The sequence below is a fragment of the Muntiacus reevesi genome, chromosome 1 (assembly GCF_963930625.1).
Source record: "Muntiacus reevesi chromosome 1, mMunRee1.1, whole genome shotgun sequence".
In the NCBI taxonomy this organism is placed as follows: Eukaryota; Metazoa; Chordata; class Mammalia; order Artiodactyla; family Cervidae; genus Muntiacus; species Muntiacus reevesi.
In genome coordinates this window covers 19,975,578-19,997,837 of record NC_089249.1, presented here as the reverse complement: position 1 = coordinate 19,997,837, position 22,260 = coordinate 19,975,578, and the positions used below count along the sequence as shown (strand labels likewise).

General features: G+C 48.8%; 1 protein-coding gene across 2 annotated transcripts; it reads left to right on the top strand.

The window, feature by feature from the left end:
* Positions 1-1,325: 1,325 nt before the first annotated feature.
* Positions 1,326-15,273, top strand: LOC136170629 (apolipoprotein L3-like). 2 transcript variants are annotated; one of them, XM_065938990.1, is made up of 6 exons: positions 1,326-1,417; positions 6,268-6,366; positions 9,415-9,455; positions 9,638-9,745; positions 11,542-11,662; positions 14,324-15,273. In XM_065938990.1, exons 4-6 carry the CDS (start codon positions 9,715-9,717, stop codon positions 15,192-15,194), a joined length of 1,023 nt encoding a protein of 340 aa, XP_065795062.1. In that variant the 5' UTR covers positions 1,326-1,417; positions 6,268-6,366; positions 9,415-9,455; positions 9,638-9,714; the 3' UTR covers positions 15,195-15,273. The 2 variants fall into 2 exon arrangements, with proteins under 2 accessions (XP_065795062.1, XP_065795069.1); XM_065938997.1 differs by lacking the exon at positions 9,415-9,455.
* The last annotated feature ends 6,987 nt before the right edge of the window (positions 15,274-22,260 follow it).

Sequence of the window (22,260 nt, the reverse complement as noted above, 5' to 3'; positions counted from 1 at the left end):
TTTCAGCTCCCTTACCTGCAAAACACAGCAGATACATAACAGTTGGCTTTAAGACCAAACTATGGTTGGCTCTCCTCATGGATAACCTCTGTCACTCCCTCAATCCTGGATGGTGGGGACCATAATGGCCCAGGGACACTTCCTGGGTTGAAGCAGCCCTGAGGGAAGGGCAGGGGGCCTCTATGGGCCATCCAGGTCCACTGCAGTCACTTCTGCTTGAGGCAACCCGAGAAGTTCACCAGCAGTCCAGCTGCAGGACTCTCAGACTTGGGAACTTGATTCTCCATTTCTTCATCTGTGAAACGAAGCCCACTCCTACAGCTGGTGTGAGAGTTCAACAGGAAAGGCGTGGACGGGGCGAGCCTAGCGCTGGGCACACGATCAGCCCCCCGTTCACAGAGGCTCTTTGCTCAGGAGCCAAACAAGGGGCAGGGCCAGCTCTCCATTGTAGACATCTCTGAGGCGCCAGGGCACTGGTTTTCTGAAAAAGTCCTCCATTTGTAGAGAAGAAAATCTGTTGTCAGCTGGAGATAAGCCGAGGTAGAAAAGGGCAGCGTGCTCTCAGCCCTTCCCATGAACTTCTGCATCCGCATAATGGCAGTGACCCCCAAGGCCGGCCCTCCTCATGTGGGCTAAAGGCACTAGTTCCGTCCCTGCCAGCAGGGCTAAGTCTAGAGGGATCTGATCAGAAGGGATGGGGAAGGGCATGGATAGAGTTGCAGAGGGATGGCCTTAAGCCCTTCATCCAGGTACCCTGGGAGCAGAACAGCAAATCATGTGTCTACAGGTGAGGTCATGGAGGGCTTCTAGAGGAGGTGACGCCAGATTTGGGCTTTGCAGAAAGCATTTCTCCCAGTTGGATGCAGCAGGTATGCTTGGCAGAAGAAGCCAGAAGTGTGAGCAAATCCTAGAAGCCACCTGACGTGGCCCTCAGCAGCAGAGAATGACAGGTATGCACTGAGCAACTGGTCTGCAGCGCATGCTGGAGGCACAAAGGTGAATGAGGCAGGCAGGCTGGCGAGTGTGGGGTTGGAGGGGTGAGAAGATGGAAATGGGTGGGCCGTGATTTGCCGAGGGACTCATGGCGTCTTGGGGACTGGTCTTCCTTCATGGAGCCTGAGATGGAGTGGACTGTGTCAAGAAGGTTGTGGAATGTCAGGACTGGGTTTCTTTCTCTAAGGGGGTCAGCTGGAGGTGGAAATAGTCCCAGGGCGGGGCCTGGTGGGCCGGGTGTTTGTTTGACTTGAACCACTCAGAAGTGAGAGCTTTGCTTTCAGTTTTGCTTCCCAGAGTATATCTGGGCCCAGAGGGTGTATGTGGTCATTGCAGAAATGCACAGCTGGTGGCTGAATCTGCACAGATGTGAAAAACTGGATCTTGCTCACACTCGGACAGAGGAAGTTTCCTGAGTAAGCAGGTGGGTAAGGCCCCGCCCATCCTATCTTCCCATCCTCAGGACTACTGTCTGAAGAAAGGATAATTGTCACTAGTTGACAGAAGGGAACTGGAAGCTCCAAGAGGTGAGCTCATGGCCACGGCAGCAGGTGAAGCAGGGGCAGAGCCTGAAGGTGGAGGCAGGTGTGTCTGAGGGCTTCCTCCCAGCCGAGGGCCCCTGAACAGAGCAGAGGGAGGGCGGCACCCATCCTGGTGGGCTCAGCTCAGGATGTGGACCCCCGAGACGTGAGCAGTGAGCCCAGGGGGAAGGTGGGCGTTGGGTGTTGTCAGTACTTTGGGAAACTGGAGGAAGCAGAGCGGATGGAGGAGGACAGGGGAGTCAGAGCCTCCCATCCTATGACCTGGCCACCTTGAAGCTGCCCCCAGGGTACTAGGCTGGTGCTGATGGGGAAAGGGGATTTTTTTCAGTTACAAGGAATCAGGGTTTGTTGAAAAAACCTGCCTCTGAGTGGAGGCTCAGTGCCAGGCCCTGGGGGAGACTGCGGCCTGGAGAGAGACATGAAACCAAGCGGGGAGTCGAAGGGCGTTGGCTTCCTGTGTTCGCCGGGCCCTCTGCTCAGGATGTGGGTGATGGGAGGTCCTGTGGGGAAGATGGCCCTGCTGGAAGAAGTGAGAAGGGCTCACTGCACAAGCTCCACATGCAAACCCGGTGTGGCAATATTAAGATAGAATGCCACACTCTACAGACATCAGTATAACAGGAGGGGCATGAGCTTAGATCTATGTTTTTTACCGGCAGAGACAACCCTAGAAACGTTGGGTTATTAAAACCACGTTCCTGGAGAAGGTGAGGGTGGGATGTTTCGAGAGAACAGCATTGAAACATGTATATTATCTAGGGTGAAACAGATCACCAGCCCAGGTTGGATACATGAGACAAGTGCTTGGGCCTGGTGCACTGGGAAGACCCAGAGGGATGGAGTGGGGAGGGAGGTGGGAGGGGGGATCGGGATGGGGAATACATGTAAATCCATGACTGATTCATGTCACTGTATGACAAAAACCACTACAATATTGTAAAGTAATTCGCCTCCAACTAATAAAAATAAATGAAAAAAAAAAAAAAAACCCACATTCCCACCCCTCCCTCGTACCCATGTCCAAAGGCCTGGTCTTGGCCTCCTCTCTGCCCACAGAGAGCTGTGTGACCCTGGGCAAACTACCTCCTGGGGAATTGATTGTTCTATTCTCTTACTAAGGTTTTAAAAGCTGATTTCCATTGTCCCTGTTGGTGCAGATATTTTTTCTGACCTGGTTTACAGGATCGTTGGCAATTATAATTTCCAAGAGTCCATTAGGTCAGAATTTCCTTTATATCTTGTGGAATGTGTGTATTTAGAACGGTTTCCTCAAATCAGTGTTACTGTTAATGTTTCCTTCAGTCCCTTCAGTTTTTTCTCTCTGGTTTACACTGGATTCTTTTGAGTGATTGACTGATTAGGACCTTTAGTTTCTTCTCCACCACTTCTCCATTCTCTTCCTCTTTCTCCCCCTTCTATTCTCCCTCTCTTTTTAACTTTCATAGGGACCTGGGATTGTGCTGTGTCATCGAGAAGTTGCTGGTTTCATGTCCCCAGAAAGTGTCCCAGCCCTCATATTTTGGCCAGGCTGTGCCCAGGAGGGCGGAGGGTGCCCAGAGACCCTGGACAGGAGGAGCAGCAGAGAACAGACAGGGCCCCTGATGATGTGGGTAGGGTTCTCAGACCTGGAGGAACTGAGCAAAAAGAGAACCATGATCAGGAATGTGTGACCTTCAAGAGGAGCTGGAGAGGAACTGGGGGAAGGTGGCAGAGGGAGGCTTGGAGCTGGGCCTCCAGGGTCAAGTAACCTGTCACATAGTGAGGCCAGTGGGGAAACACGTTTCATGGGCAGGGGCAGCCTGTGCCAAGTGAGGTGTCAGTCTCCTGCAGCAGGCCCTGTGGAGACAGAGAGTGTGAGGAAGACAGGAGCTGGGGTAGTCGGGAGGGTCTGGGTGCTGGGCTAGGGACTTTCTTAACACCCCTGTCCCTTCCCAGGGAGCATGGCTGCAGGCACATGAGGGAGATGGTTGGGGAGAATCTGTCTGCCTATGAGGAGGGGAGGGATGCATGACTGGTCATGCAGCTGGGCAGGGACAGGCTTCTCCGGGGTCCTCCCCTCTCCCACCAACAGTCCTTCCAGAAAGGGACCAATCAGAGGCTAACAGAGGAGGAAGCCCTGCATAAGAATCCAGCAGAGGAAGCACTGACCAAGTCCACACCCAGCTGAGGCCCCAGACAAGGGTCAGGACCAGGCCAAGAATGGGAGGGAAGGACAGAAGGATGAGTCAAGTGTTCAATGCATTTACAATTGTTTGTCGTCACCCAGGAGTCGGCCCTTCTGCCCGAGCCCACCTCTCTCTTTCTGACTTGACTCTCTTCTCATGTTTAATGATTTCAATAGGCTGATCTGGCTCCTGGGGTCCTGCAGCTTCTCAAGGCAGAGAAGGAGGCAGGGGGCCAGCCAGCTCTCCTCTCCCATCCTCTTGTAGGAGGGCCTGCCTTTGTGAATTCTCTCCCATCCAAATGACAATGCTGCCAGCCTCTCCCACCAGGCACCCTCCCTAAGACAAGCTGATGGTAACTCTTCCCAAGGGAGAGCTGTGGGCATCGCAGAGGAAAGGGTAGAAAGAAAGATTCTAGGAGTGGAGCTTAGGTAAGGGGATTTGGGGGGAGCTCTAAGGAAATGGGGTTGCTCTAGATTGGGTGCTGCAGAGAATGGGGGGCAGCACTATCATGGGGTCTCAGTAACTCCATCAGTGGAGAGGGGAGACCAGAGCGAAGATAAGGTGTAATGGGTAAAGAAGGAACAGTCGTGCTTTTCAGCCAAGGGAGGGGGCGAGGTGTGGGTGAGGACGCAGTGATGGGTGTTTGCTGGCTCCTCACTCCTGCTCTCAGGGTGACCTTGTGTGAGGCTGGAGTTCTGTGAGAGCCTTTACATCCAACAGGAGAAGAGCATCACCTGGTGTAACACCAGGTCAGCCTCGGGATGTCAGGGGTTCTTTCTTTCTCAATCCTTTATAAACATTCATGTAAATAAACAGAAAGGAATATACCCATAGGCATCAAGACTCCTCTTATTATTAAATTCAATTAACACAGAATATTTCCATCACATTCACTCTTCTTTGCACCATAGAAACAAAATAAAGGTACCCGCTCAGGTGTGTCCAGCTCTTCGCAGCCTCATGGCCTGCAGCCCTCCCAGCTCCTCTATCCATGGGTTTCCCAGCAAGAGTCCTGGAGTGGGCAACCATTTCTTCCTCCAGGGGATCCTCCCTTCCCAGGGATCGATCCCATATCTCTTCCATCTTGCGTCTCCTGCATAACCACTAGCATTCCTTTTAAAGCTTTTGTCTCTCTTTTTGACTACACTTTTCTAAAGTCCTCTCATTTGAATATTATCATGAACTCATATCCTTTCACACACTCAGCCTGTCTCAATGAAACATATTCATAGCAATCATTATCTTTTATTATTTTTATTATATGTGGATGCCCCCTTATGACCACTTCTCTGATCACCTTCAAGAGCATCCGTGCCTTTGCAAGAGCAGAGATGTCGGCCCGTGGGATTCACCTCCCCGGTAAGGAGTCTTCCTTCCTTTGAGGAGATGGAAGCCCAAGGGTTCACATGTCAGTGGGAAAGATGCTGCTGGACAATATCTGTTTACAGTTCACTCATGCATTTCAGCCAAGTATGTTCACTCTCATTATTCTGGTTTAGCTCTGTTTTCATGCCTACTTTACTAGAGAACTAGGTTATACTTTTGGGCTCCAAAATCATTGCAGATGATGATTGCAGCCTTGAAATTAAAGGATGTTTATTCCTTGGAAGGAAAGTTATGACCAACCTAGACAGCATATTAAAAAGCAGAGACATTACTTTGCCAACAAAGGTCTGTCTAGTCAATGCTATGGTTTTTCCAGAGGTTTTGTATGGATGTGAGACTTGGACTGTGAAGAAAACTGAGCACTGAAAAATTAATGCTTTTGAACTGTGGTGTTGGAGAAGACTCTTGAGAGTCCCTTGGACTGCAAGGAGATCCAACCAGTCCATCCTAAAGGAGATCAGTCCTGGGTGTCATTGGAAGGACTGACACTGAAGGTGAAACTCCAAAACTTTGGCCACCTCATGTGAAGAGTTGACTCATTGGAAAAGACCCTGATGCTGGGAGGGATTGGGGGCGGGAGGAGAAGGGGACGACAGAGGATGAGATGGCTGGATGGTATCACCGACTTGATGGACATGAGTTTGAGTAAACTCTGGGAGTTGGTGATGGACAGGGAGGCCTTGCGTGCTATGATTCATGGGGTCTCGAAGAGTCAAACACAACAGAGTGACTGAACTGGCTGAATGAGTTTCATCAACACAAACATGTCTCCTACATTGACAGTTGTCACAGCAGGAGCCACACACTTCTTGTTGGCATTTAATTCAGCTGCTTCCATCAACTTTAAGGTGGTGGCACTAGAAATCAGACCAATCTTGTGAGTTATTGACTACTATAAAGTGACTTCTGCTATCTTAGAGTTAATACAATCTAGTCCTAAGGGCATAAGGTTAAAACAGATCAATTTGTACACAGGGTTCTGCTCTTTTCTTCCAAGGAAAAGCTTCTTCTTTGGATAGTTAATCAATCTCTTTAAATGATATTGCTGCTTTGGGAGGTGGAATAGTGTGAGAATGTATGCACAGGTGACAGGAGCCTGGATTTGGATTCTGGCTCTAGACTAGCTATGTGCCTTGAGTAAATTACTTAACCTCTCTGAGTGTCAGTTTCCTTTCTTATAGGATCATTGTGAGAACTAAAAGGAAGTGAATTCATACCAAGCAATTGGGAAGGTGCCTGGTGCAAAGTGGGAAGTCATCAACCACAATCGCTAATAAGTAGTAGGTATTGCATTTTGCTTGTTCTTGACTTAAATTTGATAGTATTTGTTTGCTTCTTATTAAGAAAAATAAGGATTTCATTTCTTTTTATACTTTCTATTATACCCATCCCCTTCTTCTTTTTTTTTTTTTTCCTTCTTCTCCTCATATTATTATTCCACTAATTGTATATCCTCTGTTAGGAAGCTTTGTACTTGTAAGCACTTTACTTACATCTTTGTTTCTTATGCTCTCGACTCGACCTACTATTTCTTGATTCGCAGCTTTGTAAACTGAGATATTAATCCTCCTCCTCCCTTCAGTGCTTTGGCTCCCAACTTCTAGAAGTGTATTTCGAATTTTAAATTAACAAGTACATTTATTTCACATATTTAAATACTCTGTTTCATTTTAAAAGATAAATATTATTTTATAATGACATTATATGAAATATAACTAAGATTGTTGAATCACTATAGTATACACTTGAGAGTTATATCATATTATATATGTTAATATTACTTCAGTTTTGAAACAGTCTCCCAGGGACTTGGACATAGATAGATTTACTTTAGACTTTTTTTTAAAAAATCAAACAAAAGAGTTTACATTTTTTGTGATATTGTAATATATTTTTTAAGAGCTAACTTGCACCATATAGCTGCACATGCTTCTCAGCAGTTCAGTTCAGTTCAGTGTAGCCGGTCAGTCGTGTCCTGCTCTTTGCGACCCCTTGAACTGCAGCACAGCAGGAATCCCTGTCCATCACCAACTCCCAGAGCCTACCCAAACTCATGTCCATTGAGTCGGTGCTGCCATCCAACCATCTCATCCTCTGTCATCCCCTTCTCCTCCTGCACTTTAGTTTTTCCTGATATTTCTCACTGTCCTCATCTTCACCCCTTGCACCGTTTCTCTTCAACATTTCCTCCATTTCTCTCCAACTGTGCCTCATGGGATACCAAGCCCCCTATCCCCACACTCTGGACTTCTTATCCCATTCTGGACTGGTTTCTCTCTAGGTCTGCTGGGCACCCAGCTGGAATCCTTGAATTCCCTTCCCACTGGGTTGATGTTCCTGATTCCTGGATCCCACGTCTGTCTCTCTCATGGGTATCCTTTACCTTCCTCCATAATTAAACAGAGATGTAATCTAATTTTTTTTCCCGCATCTCATTCTCAAGTAACCTTCTAAAAGTCTGGTGAAGAGTGAAGGCTGCTGTGAATATGGGATGGGATGTGGGGCTGGTGAGCTTGTCCCCTGCTCTCCCCCTGGCCTCCCTCTCATCTTGCTCCCTCTCTGGGGCTCTGCCCAGCAGACCATTCTTCTCTCCTGTGAACATGCTCCCTGTTTCTCTCCCTCTACTGCACTCCTCTTTATTCAGCTATCACTTCTCCATCCAGTGAGTCTTCAAATATTTGTTAAAGACTCTGGTCTTCTGTTGCTCCCATGCTTGTTTTTATTAGCAGCAGAGGGAGGAGAGGCAGGCTATGGGTTCTTGACCCAGTGAGTGGGGTCAAACCAGTGTACCAAGGGCAAGACTTCTGAACTTAGGTAAGTCAGGTAACACCTATGTCAGCTTCCTTATTTGTAAATGAGGATACAATGGTACACATCTAAAAAGCTAACGGAATGACATATGAGGTACCATTGGTAAAGTTTCAGAGCCGATACCAATGCAGAGCAACGATCACAAACACAAGTTGCTCTTATCAGTGAAAGTGAAAGTTGGTCAGTCATGTCCGACTCTTTGTGATCACTTTGATTACACAGTCCATGGAATTCTCCAGTCCAGAATACTGGAGTGGGTATCTGTCCCCTTCTAGAAGGGATCTTCCCAACCCAGGGATCGAACCCACGTCTCCTGAATTGCAGGTGGATTCTTTACCCACTGAGCCACAAGGGAAGCCCAGGTGAAGTTGTTTCCACTTGATTGTGAACCGGGGACCTTTGGCGTGTTAGGTGAATGTGATAACCACTATACTACAGAAACCACGCACTCTTATCAGTAGATGTTGGTACTATACCAATATATACCTTTACCATCATTTCAGTCAAGTCTCAGGAGGAGTGGTTGACAGATGCTCTTTGGCTTTCTTAAATACAGTAGCTACACATCATCAACACTTGCTTTCCTCCCTCATCTCCCATTGCAAGATAATCACATGCAGACCCAAAATAAATTGTTTAATGATAAAGATATGACCTTTTCTTAAAGAAAGACCACGGAGAATGGGTATATCTGAAAGGATAGACACCCTCATATATTAAAAGTGTGAACATAAATTGCTATAATTTTTTGCATAACATTGTGGCTCTAAGTATGGAAATATTTAGGTGTTGATGCCATCTGATCTTAATTCTACTTCTAGATATAGCTTAAGGATACAGTCTCAGATGTAGGTGAAGTTTTATACAAGGAGAATATTCTTTGCACTATTATTTACATAAAGGATTAGAAACTACATCAAGTCCAATAATCAGGAGGGGAAAACAAGGAGGACAGAACACCTGCAGGTGTTCTCAGTCACTGAGAGCAGGGAGACAGGAATTGGGGCAGGGCTGGTGGGACTCGAGGCCCTTGTGGGAAAAAAGGCTCTTGCACAAGCAAGGAGGACCTTGACTCTGGGAGTTGTATCACCAGGAACTTTATCAAGGAGAGACTTGAGCACAGGGAGCTCATCATTTTGGGATGAAAAGAGTCATTTACCAATTAACATATATCCACAAATAAATATTTTTGTATATTATAGGCAGTAGAGCATAGTCATCACAAATGTGTGATTATCATCAGTAAGACTCGGGTTCCAGTCCAGATTCTGGCACCAGCGTGAAAACTTGAACTGAGCTAAGTTTACATGACTTTCAGGAGCCAGCATGTCAAAGACACTGGATCAATATTATCATTAATATTAGTCATTACCAATTTGGAAACACAGGTGTCCCAACCTCACTTCATTTCCAGAGTATCACCTCCTATCTGTTCTTCTACTCTCTGGTTTGATTGTTCCTATAACTTCACAGATGGCTGTCTCCTGTCTGAGTATCTTCTCCTTTTGCCCCAACAGGAGAGCAGGACTCTGACTTGGCTTGGAAGGGGCTGCAGGAGGTGAGTGACTTTGCTGAACTATCATCCAGCAGAGCCGAGGAGACAGAGAACCACACTGGGCTAAGTCCCTGGAGGACCTGGTGACTGACTGAGCAGAACCCACCAGAGAACTTGGCCCTCACTGCTCCCTGAAGCCACTGCACCCTCACAGTGGAGCTCACAGTCTGTTTTCTCTTCCCCAGGGGTGAGGTCACACCTCCTTCCAGCCTGACGCAGACAAGGAGCTGATGGGAGGTCTCTGAGAGCCACTGCTGCCAACATGAGCTCAGAAAACTTGAAACACTGCTCAGGTAGTCAGCTGCCTCTTCTCTGGAAGGTTCCTACTGGTGACCCAGAATTGAGGGTGGTATTTCCAGGCTGAGTTAAGTCCAGAGGAATCAAGAACCATGAAGAGAATGGATAAGCATCCTTGAGCTTCCAAGAGAGAACAGGAGATTCCCCTCATCCCAGGGTCCCCCCACAGACTCCTTCCCGACCCACTCCTCATGATCCATGACCAAGGTGCTGACTTCCTGCCTCTCCCAGCACCCAGCAAGTGACTCAGAACAGAGGCCGGGAGAGAACATGTGGAGCATGGACAGCAGATGGGTGTCCCCAAGGCCAGGCAGGCCTGGGAGAGGAGGGCCTCCAGCATCACTGGAGGTTCTCCTGCTCTCTGCTTTGGCTCAAACCTCCTGCTGCTCCCACACCCTGGGGCGTCACCACAGAAGCTGTTTCCTCCGGCTCTTGCCCAGCCCCCTGCCCAGCTGCTCTGCAAGGGTCAGTGGACCCTGCACTGAATCCTAGTCTGGCCTTTGCCGCCTCCTACTTGCAGGGGAGGGGTGATGGGGATCACACTGGCTCTACATCTCCTCCACCTGTTTGATCCCCTCCCCTGCCCATCCTAGAGTCTGTGGTCAGAAGCAGGAATCCTCTCACATGGTAGTTTTACTCAATGGCATGTGGTCCTAAAGTCTTTTTTAAAATTAGGTAACATGAGTTTGTAATGTTTTCTAAGTTTCGTGTCTACAACATTATATTTCTACTTCTATATATGCTACTGCATGCTCACCACCAAAAGTGAGTTGCAAAGAACCCACATTGTGTACTATAGAGTGGAATGAACAAATCACAGGAGTTTTAAATGTAAGGAGGATTCAAAGTCATGTCCAAGAAATGTCTGACAATTGACCTTGGATTCAACCTCAGAGCTTTCAGCTCTGTGGCCTTTGGCTGTCCATACTCCTGTCTGAGTTTCATGTTCTTCTTCTGTGAAATAAGAAGAATGCCTCTTTGTGTGGATTTACCAAGAAACACATTTTATATCAAGTCCCAGCCCACACACATATATATAGCCTGGCCACCAATATCTTACCTACAATTTCATAACCTCCAGATCTCTGAAATCACACAGGGATTTTGATAATCATTGGGAGTAGTCTTACCCTGCAATGATCTCAGGCTATTTATAGTCATTACATTCTTTATCCCATTTTACATGAGTATTCAATTGCTTCACTGCCCAAACATGGAAGCATTCATTTATAGGGTGCTGCCAGTCTATTCTGGAAGTGGTAACTAACAGATCACACTTGCTCTTTCTTCTCTTTGTGTGTGTGTGTGTGTTCAGTTGTTCAGTCATGTCCAACACTTTGCAACCACATGGACTGTAGCCTGGCAGCCTCTCTATCCATGGGATTCTCCAAACAAGAATAATGGAGTGGCTTGTCATGCCCTCTTTCAAGGGATCTTCCTGGCTCAGGGATCAAACCTGCATCTCTTAGATCTCCCACATTGGCGGGCAGGTTCTTTCCCACTAGAACACCCTGGGAATACACCTATGACCTCAATTTACCTGGGAATCCCATGTAGGACCTCATTTCACCTAACCTCCTTACAAGCCCTACCTTAAAAAATGTCACCCGGGGACTAACTCTTCAACACAAATTGGGGGTGGCGGGACAGTCCATCCATAACCCTGGTGACCTCACCAAGAGCACCCCAGGTGACTGCTGCTCAGCAAGATGAATTTTAACTACTTTATACTCAATAACGTTTATGTTCCACCACAAATTCTTCTAATCTTATTCCCTTTTCTTTCATCTAGATATTGAGATCTTTTTTGAGGAGGTTGTTGAATGTCTCTGGGACATACTGGGCAGAAAGGAACTGCTCCTCCTGCTGAATGAATTCCTGGAGAGAATTAAGACTGAGGCCAGTTTGTCCAGGTAACCTGCCCACGTGCACCAGGAAGGTCACCCACATCCCCCAGCACCAGGCTAGCTTCCTCCTGGCAGGCACACCTCCTCCAGGCAGGACCCGATTGTTGGGGTCAAGGGTGTTCCTTCTCAAGATCCCATCAGGAATGCTTCCTCCATGTCATTTGCTGAGCGTGAATGATCCTGGGCTGAGAAGAGCTGAAACCTGCAAGGAAGGTGCAGGTTATGTGACCTTGGACAAGTTACTGAACTACTCACTGCTTTAGTTTCTTCATCTTTTCATTTTTATTGTGAGGACACTGAGATCATGGATGTAAAGTGCTTCCCATAATGACAAAGTAAGGAATCAGTCAATATTAACACTTGAAAAACTTATTGGGAAGAGACAGGCCCAAGGGTCTTCTTTCTGGTGATGAGAACCAAGCAGAATGTTCTTTGGGACAAGTTAGAAAATCCTGACACCATCATCTGTGTCCCTGGCTTCTGCCTACAGTCTCTCTATTCCCCATGTTAGGAACTGTACCAACTCTGCAGGATCCTGCTTGCTAGATCCTGCAGACCTAGGCTAGAGAGGAACTGGAGGAGCTGGTGGTATCCTGGATCTAGCCCTGCCCAACTCCTGTGCCTTACAGGGCTTAAGACTTTGAATATCAGATCTGTCCTGTGTCCAATGGGAAGAGCAATTCAGTCTGATGGATTATGGTGATGGCCTCAGAGTGAACTGCAGGGTCAGAGGTGGGGAACCAAGAGCAATCATCTTGACCAAAGGACCAGGGAGACCTGCACCAGGGTCAGACCCAGGGGTCAGGGTGAAGCAGAGGGTCCTTGTTGGAGGACTGTGAGGTAGACTTGGGCAGCAGGACCAGGACTAGAGTGAGGAGAGTGGGCCTTAAGGACACAGAACCAAAGGGACTGTGACCCTAGCAGAGGTCCTCTTAATAGAGGGTGGGACATTTCTTCCCTCTCTGATGGGATCCCCTCATGCTGGGCTAGAGGGCCCTGGGTGACCCTGTCTGCACACCCTGCCTTGGACCTGGGTTCTCATTCCATCTGGGACACTCTTTTAGTCTACGTGGAGTCCCCCTGACAGTGGGAAGGCCGTGTGGCTCAGGGAGCCCTCCAGAGTCACAATGAGTGGCTGCGACTGTGTGTCATTTGAGGGATTCTGAGGAGCCTCACGCATCCCCAAACAAGAGGAAATGCTTCCTCCACCAGCTGTGCAAGTGCCGGTCTCCTCAGGCTCAGGCGTTCAAGGATATTTCCTCAAGGCCCTTGTATCTTTAGAGGTTCCACAAAGTTGCACATGGCCTGGGCTGCAGGCAGGTGAAGCTGTCGCCAGGTAAATTGTGAGTTAGGTTGGTGACCCCTGAGCCATTGAGGGTGCTGGGTGACGTTTCAGTGAGGTGAGCTGGAGAGTCCAAGGGAAACCAGGACTCATAGCACATCTCCTGCTTCCCTGTCAACTGGGGTAGTGGGTAGACCCCGTGACCTTCTGCTGAGAAGGTCAAGGGCACAATGCTTAGAAGACAGCAGATGGCAGACCAAATGATTATAAGGTGCCTTCGAGCTCGGACTTTTGGGGTTTAAAAAATTCTAAATCATAGAGACAGCCAATCTGCAAAGTGTAAGGGCACAGTGCCCAGGACTGGCCTTACTTTGACTTCAGTGGCAAATTTAGGGGATCCCCAAAACAACTCTCAGGTTCAAGAATTCCCTATAGAATGGACAGGACTCACTGAAAGCTTCATGATCCCAGCTACAGTTTACTACAGGGAAGGAGAAAAGTTCCTACCAGTCACAAGGCAGAGTCTGGGCAGGTTTCACAGATGAAGCTCCCATTGTCCTCAGGACACGTACTGACCTGGATTCGGTGTGTGACAAGATGCATGGAGTACTGCCCATCAGGGACACTCACCTTGCTTAAAAGCCAGATTACCCTGACCTGTCATTTCCAGCCCCTCCTGGAGGTCAGGCTCGAGCCATGGTGTCCAGCTCTCCCAGATGGCAGAACTGACACCATGAGACCCAGAGACCCTGGGTCAGTCGTCACCTTGTCAGGCTGATCAGTGGCCAAAGGCCCAGGCAGGCAAGGACATGCCTATCAGCTGGAATTCTAGGGGCTTAGGGACCACTTCCCAGTAGCCAAGGGCAAAGAGCAGGGAGACTTCTCACTACACACCGAGGCCCTTGAATGAAGGTTTTCTCAACCAGTGCTACATGTCTTTGTTTATCTGTGGAGTTCCCACTCCAAAGACTCTTTCGAAGTGAGAGTGTTGACCCAACTGTGAGACATCTTTACCACATACCTTTTCTCTGGCTGAGCCATATGGCCTGGGGATCCTCATTCCCCAACCAGGGATTGAGTCAAGGCCAGCAGTGGGAGTGCAGAGTTGTAACCTCTGGACCACCTGGGATTTCTCTCAAATACCTCTCTTAAGTTGCCAGTATCCTAAGTTGACTTTTGTTTACCTATTCCAAATTTAGCTATGTCAAAATGGAGCATCTATAAAGTAGGAAACGTGTTTAATATTGAAAGAGAAAAATTTACATTTATAAAATTCTTTTCTAATTGATTGTAACATATCTGTATTTATGCATAATATATATTATGAAGTCAATTTTACAGACAAGCAAACTGCCTTTCTAATCCCTTGACCTTCATTATTACAGGAAAGACACCAAGGATCTACACAAATATCTGAAGGAATTGAACAGAGCCTTGGTTGAGGAGGACCAGGAAAGACTCACCAAAGAGCAGCTGGACAGGACGAGGTTTCTGATTAAGTTTCCTCGGGTGAAACGGCAGCTGGAGGAGTTCATAGGCAAGTTCCACGCGCTCGCAGACAAGGTTGACAAGGTGCATAAGGGATGTACCATCTCCAACGTGGTGGGCTACAGCACCGGTGCTGTGTCTAGTATTCTGACTATTGTTGGCCTTGCTCTGGCACCCGTGACAGCGGGGGCCAGTGTGGTGCTCTTGGCCACTGGGATAGGGCTGGGAGCAGCAGCAGCTGTGACCGGTGTGTCCACCACTATCATCGAACATGTGAACAGGTCATCAGTAGAAACCGAAGCCAGTCACATGAAGTCAAGTGTTGTCAAGAAATGGAAGGTTCTCCTAGAGGTACTCAAGAGCAAACCCCACATTGTTGACACAGCAGAGAAAGTCACAGAAGCTGTGCAATGCATTGAAATGAACATCCATGCCATGGAGACAGGCAAAGCCAACCCTGAGTCTGCACCCAATGCACACATCTACATGAGCCCTGCGAGGATCTCAGTCCCAGCCATCCAGCACATAGAGGGAGGTTTCAAAGCCACAGCTTTAACAATAACCAAAGGAGCCCGGATTGCGGGCTTGGCCACTGCAGGGATCTTTCTTCTGGTGGATGTGGGCTTCCTGGTGAAGGAGTCAAAGCACTTGCACGATGGTGCCAAGACAGTAGCAGCTGAAAGCCTGAGGCAGCAGGCGTGGGAGTTGGAGAGGAAGTTGGAGGAGCTCACCCAGATCTATGAGAGTCTGCAGGAGGACCTGATTTAGCCATCCCCAGAGCAGTGTGGGGTCCAGGGACACGTGAGGGGCTAATGTGCAGAGGTACCTTGTTAGAGGGAAAGAGAGGGAGACCACATTAATGAAGCTGGGGGTTAGGAATTTGGCATTTCTGTGGTTGAGCACAGCAGGGAAGGGATGGATGTAGGTGATGGATGAGGAGAGGGAAGGAAGGGGCCTGGAGCCTGGATTAAGGGAGGAGGGGGCACCAGAGAATGAGAGGCGGGGAGAAGCGACTTTTTTTTTCATACTAAGAACTTTTTACTTTGTGTTGGAGTATAGCCGATTAAAAATGTTGTGATAGTTTCTGGTGAACTGCAGAGCAACTCAGCCATACACACACATGCATCCATTTTCCCCCAAACTCCCCTCCCATCAGAAAGCACTTCCTTTGGACTAAAGATGACCCTGGAGGCAGAATAAAGGAAGTCAGGTGAACTAGCAAGCAATTAAAGGCCCGGTATAAAATGGCGTGAAAGTGGGATAAAGTCAGAGAGTTAGGATTGTTGGGATCCAGAAGGAGCAGGGGCTCCTCTATCGCCCTCCCCAGGCTGTGATGTCCCAGCAAGAAGAGTCTTCCCCTGCTGGTGGTCTCTGGACCTCTCCTCCACATCAACTCACCTGTGGCCCTAGCTGATGTATCTTACTAAGGCAGTGACTTCTTTTGTTTGTTTGTTTGTTTTATTGAAGGATAATTGATTTACAATATTCTGTTAATTTCAGGTATACAGCAACGTGATTCAATCATACAGGTGTCTATGTATTTATCTGGGCTTTGCAGGTGGTAAAGAATGTGTCTGCTACGCAGGAGACACAGGTTTCTTTCCTGGGTAGGGAAGATTCTCTAGAGGAGGAAATGACACCCCACTTCAATATTCTTGTCTTAGCCTAGCATGCTAAAGTCCATGGGGTTGCAGAGAGTCACACACGACAGAACATCTGAGCATGTGTATATCTATATTCTATTTTATTCATTTCCATTATAGTTCACTACAAGATATTGAATACTGTTCCTATGCTACTACAGTAGGCAGGCCCTTGTTTATCTGGTGTGTATCTGTTAATCCCATCACCTAATTTATCTGTCCCCCCAAAGCTTTGGTAAAAATTTCCTTTTCTGTGTCTATGAGTCTGTTTCTATTCATTTGTTCACTTGTATTATTTTCTGGATTCCACATATAAGTTAATATCACATAGTTGTTTTTGTCTGACTTACTTCACTCAGGATAGTAATCTCTAGATACATACATATTGTTGCAGATAATATTATTTCATTATTCTTTATGGCTGCGTAGTATTCCATGGTATGTATACATGTACTACATTTGCTTTATTCATTAATCTGTCAACAGACATTTAGGTTAATATAGTGTCTTGGCCGTTATGAATAGTACTGCTATGAACATCAGGGTACATGTATCTTTTCAAATTAGAGCTTTAATTTTTTCTAGATGTATGCCCAGAACTGGGATTGCTAACGCATACGGTAGCTCTATTTTTAGTTGTTTAAGAAAACTCCATATAGTCTTCTATGGCGGCTGCACCCATTTACATTCCCAGCAACAGTGGAGGAGGGTTCCCTTTTCTCCACAGCCTCAGAGCATTGTAGATGTAGAGGACGGCCCTCTGATGCTGTAGGGGGGATAACTTACTGCAGTGTGACTTGTGTTTCTCTAATGATTAGTGATGTTGAGTATTTTTTCATTTCCCTGTGGCCATCTGTACGTCTGCATGGAGCATTGTCTGTGTGAATCCTCAGGCAGTGACTCTGATGACAAGGATGGTGCTGGCGCTGGTGACAGCACTGGAGCTGACAGAACCGTGGGGGGAACAGGTGACACGTCGCCAGGTGCTCTTGGGTCCAGAGTGACTGAGAGACCGGGGACGTCTCCATGAAAGTCCAAATGTGGAGTAAGACCAGAGGTTGATTAAAAGAAAGAAAGAAAGAAAGAAGGATGAAACAAGGAGGCAGAAACAGGCCAAGGAACTTTTCAGTGTGTGAAAAGGAGCTTTTCAGATGAAACAGCCTGGGGCCAACAGACACGAATCTCTGACCCTCGCTTTCTTCTTCAGCTGGGGGTGAGGCTGAATAAGAAATTTCAGGTTGCTCTTGTTCTCTTCACCTTGTGTTCTCTAGAATCTGGTTCAATAAATATGAGCTGATTCACTGAGGCTTCCTTGCGTTGACTGATGGGTTCACCTAGGCTCCGGATGACTGAACTCCTTCCCCGTGAGCCTGTCTCCAAGGTTCTCAGGGAGCGTGTCCTCCATAGAGCCTCCTTCCTGCCCACTGGCCTCCCATCCAATCATTTCCCTCAGACCCTGGAGCCCCGCAGGCCCCGTAGGACGCCCGGGGGAGCCCGTGTCATCTGACTTGGGCTGAGCACGGGGATAATCCTCCTCCAGACCTGGGGATCAGGGTGGACACCCAAGGGTGACTGAGAGCAGACGGCCTGTGTGCAGGTGGGGGGGGGGGGGTGGTCAGCCATAAGCAGAGGGGCGGAGAGAGAAAGCACACACCTCACCCAGGCTGCCTCACACCAGGATTCCTGCAGGAGCGTCCAGACCTGTCTGCCTGTGTTTACCTTGGGGCACTGCCCTGCCCCACCCGTCTATTTCCCGCACTGCCTAGAATGACCCAGAAGAACATCAACCTTAGCGACAATTGCTTTCACCTCCTCCACGGCTACCCGTGACTCTGAGAACAGATGCCAAAGCCTAATTGCAGACCAAAGCAGCATTCAGGAGCCTGGGGTCACCTGAGGGCAGAGCTGGGGGCCAGGCTCCCTCGATCCCCAGGAGCAGGACTGAGGGGCTAGGGGGTGGGAGCAGGGATGTAGGGAAAGTCCACCCAAGGCCATGTTCTGACCTGGCCACCCATCTGGGATTGCACCTGCCTGGACCTTCTGAGGAGACTTCATGGGATGCCTCAGGCTCCTCTTCTCCATAGAGGAGAGGGGAGCATCTGGGTGTTGCTCAAAGGCCCACAGGCCTGCTCCACGGGACACTGACGCTCTATGTTTCCATGTGTGAAACATGTGAGCACCTAACAGGTTCCCACACCTGGAGCCCAGGGCAGGAAGCCAGAGACCCGGGACCTGGAAATGATCCAAGGACGTCTCCTAAGTCCCTCCCCACATGCTGCAGAGCCTTCTCCCCACTTTTGTCCAAACCTCCCTCGGAAGACTTTCCTCAGTGCCTCAGACTCTGACTCTGACTCCCTCTCAGCCAGTGTTTCCCTGAGATGTCAACTGGCCCTTCCATTCCTTCCTGAAGATGTGAGAGGAAAAAAAAAAGCAAAGTGAAGTTGCTCAATCATGTCTGATTCTTTGTGACCCTATGGACTGTAGCCTGGTGTCCTCTCCCATCCATGGGATTTTCCAGTCAAGAATACTGGAGTGGGTTGCCATTTCCTTCTCCAGGGGATCTGCAGAAGGATCGACTCAGGGGTCGAACCATCAGCAGTCATGCCCAACACCTGCCTGACCTTCAGAAATAGGAGTTCATTCCTTCATCAGTTCTTCATCAGTTCCCGGAGAATTCCCATCCTGCAGAGGCTTCTGGGCAGGGATTCAGGCGCTGGGTACAGAACCATTCGGTGTCCACCCCGAAGTCTCCCTGAACCCTTAGAGCTAGACCCCACTTAGCTCAGTGTGTGGTTGATGCAATTCCGCGGTGACCCCTGGGTCAGGTGAGAGCCCTGTGATTCTGAGCAAGAGACTGAGTCTGACTAAGTGACACAGAAGAGGTGCTGGGGGAAGCAGGGCAGGTCAGAGAAAGGAAAGAAGCCCCCAAACTCGCGCAGTTCAGGAAGGTCAGGAAGCGGGACAGGTCCCCCTGCAGGAGCTCACGGTCTGTCCCCTGAGCCCCTGCCAGCAGGGGGCTTAGGTCCCGGCACCAGGAATCCCAGTGTCAAATTCTCAGGACACAGAATAGCTGGGGTCTGGGGACTATATTTTTGGACCAGTAGGTCAGGCTGAGGATGAGGAAGATGAATGGGTAACAGGGACCCTGAACCCTGGGAGTAAAGTCTCAGGTCAAGAGGCTCCAGATTGAGTGTTTCCTAGATGCACATGTGCCCTCTTCTCAGACCAACAGAAATGACTCTCCTCACCCTGTTCTGGGTCCAAGCATCCCACACACAACAGTAAGTGCACCACCTTTTCACACGGTTCATTCTGTTCATGTTCATGGGGTTCTTGCGGCAAGAATACTTTGGCCACCTGATGTGAAGAGACGAGTCACTCGGAAAGAGCCTGATGCTGGGGAAGACTGAGGATTACTGGCTACTCTGGGCTCTGTCCTTGGGGCTTTTTCAGGCCAGAAGGGTAGCAGAATTATCAGAATTTCAGTCACTTCTATCCAACCAAGGACTGTAGCTGCCTTCAAGAGAAATCGACAAAAAATGACTATCTCACCCTTTACCCATCATTCAATCTGTATTTGACTCCCCTCAAAATCCTCCTGTTCTGCTCCTTCTCCTGAGCCCTCGCATGGCGGTTTTGCACTCTCTACTTTTGTGTTCTGTACTTTGTACCAGGTCTAGAGTGTGTGGTTGTTGCCTGCAAGAGAGTCTGCTTGTCAGGAGCTTGTCTTACATGATTTTTGAGCCTTACTTCTTTCTCTGACTTGTGTGATCTGAAGAAGTCGCGTCCCTGCCTTTTTTTTTTTTTTTTTTTTCCTCTTTTTTTTATCCCCCAAGTTTTTCATTTTATTTTACTTTATTTTATTTTTTTTGGATTTTGTCATACATTGACATGAATCAGCCATGGAGTTACATGTATTCCCCATCCCGATCCCCCCTCCCACCTCCCTCTCCACCCGATTCCTCTGGGTCTTCCCAGTGCATCAGGCCCGAGCACTTGTCTCATGCATCCCACCTGGGCTGGTGATCTGTTTCACCCTAGATAATATACAAGCTGTTCTCTCGAAACATCCCACCCTCGCCTTCTCCCACAGAGTCCAAAAGTCTGTTCTGTACTTCTGTGTCTCTTTTTCTGTTTTGCATATAGGGTTATCATTACCATCTTTCTAAATTCAATATATATGTGTTAGTATGCTGTAATGATCTTTATCTTTCTGGCTTACTTCACTCTGTATAATGGGCTCCAGTTTCATCCATCTCATTACAACTGATTCAAATGAATTCTTTTCAGCAGCTGGGTAATATTCCATGGTGTATATGTACCACAGCTTCCTTATCCATTCATCTGCTGATGGGCATCTAGGTTGCGTCCCTGCCTTTGCCTGTATCTCTATCTACACAATAAAATAATAATTCTGCCTCTCTTCAAGAGAATCACATGATAAAAAAGTAAATGAATTGCAAATAGCCAAGCGCTCTTCTGATAGAATCATACCCTTTGCTCCTCCTGTCCTTCCACAGGCTCTCCAGGGTCCACGGCGCCCCATGACCTCTATACCAGGGAAGCAGGCCCTTATGGGGAGGGAGAACTTGGACCTCTCCTCTGTGTTTCAGGCCCCCTCCCATCTCCTTCCCTTTGGACATAAATCAGAATGGCGAAGATCCCAACTTTAGAGTCAGACCTGGGTTTCTATGTTTCTTTACATCTCTGACATCTCGGATAAGCCGTTTCCCTTTCCCTGACGAGCAAGGCTGCCCTTTGCCTCCCCACTGATGGGGAGACCCTTCTGCTGACACAGTGCCGTTCTCAAGCCTCATGTGGTTCTCGCCCTCTGCTTCCACATCTGGCCTGGCAATGCTTGTCCTCCTGCGCTTTGCTCCTCTGGCTCCTAAGTAGGTTAGGTCACTCTTGACTTTGAACTACCCTTTTAAAAAAAGCAATGCTGTTTCTCTAGTCACCTAAAGCAATGTTACCTGAGCCCCCATGTCCTCTGCCACCTTTGTGAGAAATGCACGTGGGCAGAGAAGTCCACAGGTAAGGCCCTTCAGGGCTGAGTTTCTGCCTTTCTCTGCGAGTCTGACTCCTGACCTGCCCCTTGCTGGCCCCAACCTGCCCCCTCTTGGCGTCCCCCTACCCCCCACTCCCTGCACCAGGAGGAGGCTGCCCACAGACCAGCAGGGCCAAGCCCGGCCCCAGGCCCCTGCCCTGGCCTTGGTTGTTCCAGGGTTCCGTGCTGACCCAATGATCAGTAGCCAGCTCTCATCCTCTGGATCGAAACTCTGGAGCTCTGCAGCAGCCTGTACCGCATCGGCCAGAGCAAGGTCTTTTTCCAGGCCGGCATGCTGGCCCACCTGGAGGAGCGGGACCTGACGATCACGGACGTCATCATCGGCTTCCAGGACTGCTGCAGGGGCTACCTGGCCAGGAAATGAGTCCCAGGACACCCACACCTTGCTCGTGACCCCCCAGCTCTCCTGCAGTGGAGGGCACTGAGGAAGAAGGGCCTGGGCGCCCTCATGACAGGAGGTGTCCCCCGGGGAGACCCACATAGCTTTCCCTGTCCCCTGCTACCTGGATTTCTGCCAGAGGTTTAAAGTGAGCAGGAGGGAGCGGTGACTGTGCTCAGATTGTCCTTCCAGGAAAGTCCCTGGCCATCACCTATCTTCCTTGTGTCCCTCCCATAGGGGAGACACCCAGCGCCGGCTGTCCCCAGAGGACCCCGAACTCCAGGGAGGAGGCGCCCTTAAGTCCTGACCGCTCCTGTGGGGTCGGGGCAGGCTTGTGCAGGACTGCAGGAGGGGCAGCTGCGTGTTTGCCCTTTGACTCCTCTGTGTCAGTGCTTCCAGCCTGAGCCCTGAGCGCTGGGGAGAGAGCGTGAGAGTGTGGTGTTTGGACAGATGGACGTTTGCAGGACATGAGCTGCTGATATTCTTCTGCCCAACAACAGTGGTTTTCTGAATTGCTTGAAGAAAGCCCTGCCTCTGCCTTATTTGCAAAATCAGATCAAATTTCAGGCCCTTGTTATGGGGGATTGTAAGGCCAAATTGCAGTGTGTGGTCCTCATGGAATAACACCAATCACTCTTCTGTCCATCCCTCAACCTGGGAGCAGGTGACCATGATGTCCCAGGGACATTTCCTGAGATGAAGCAACCCAATGGAAGGTCAGGCTGGCCTCCATGAAGGGTGTGG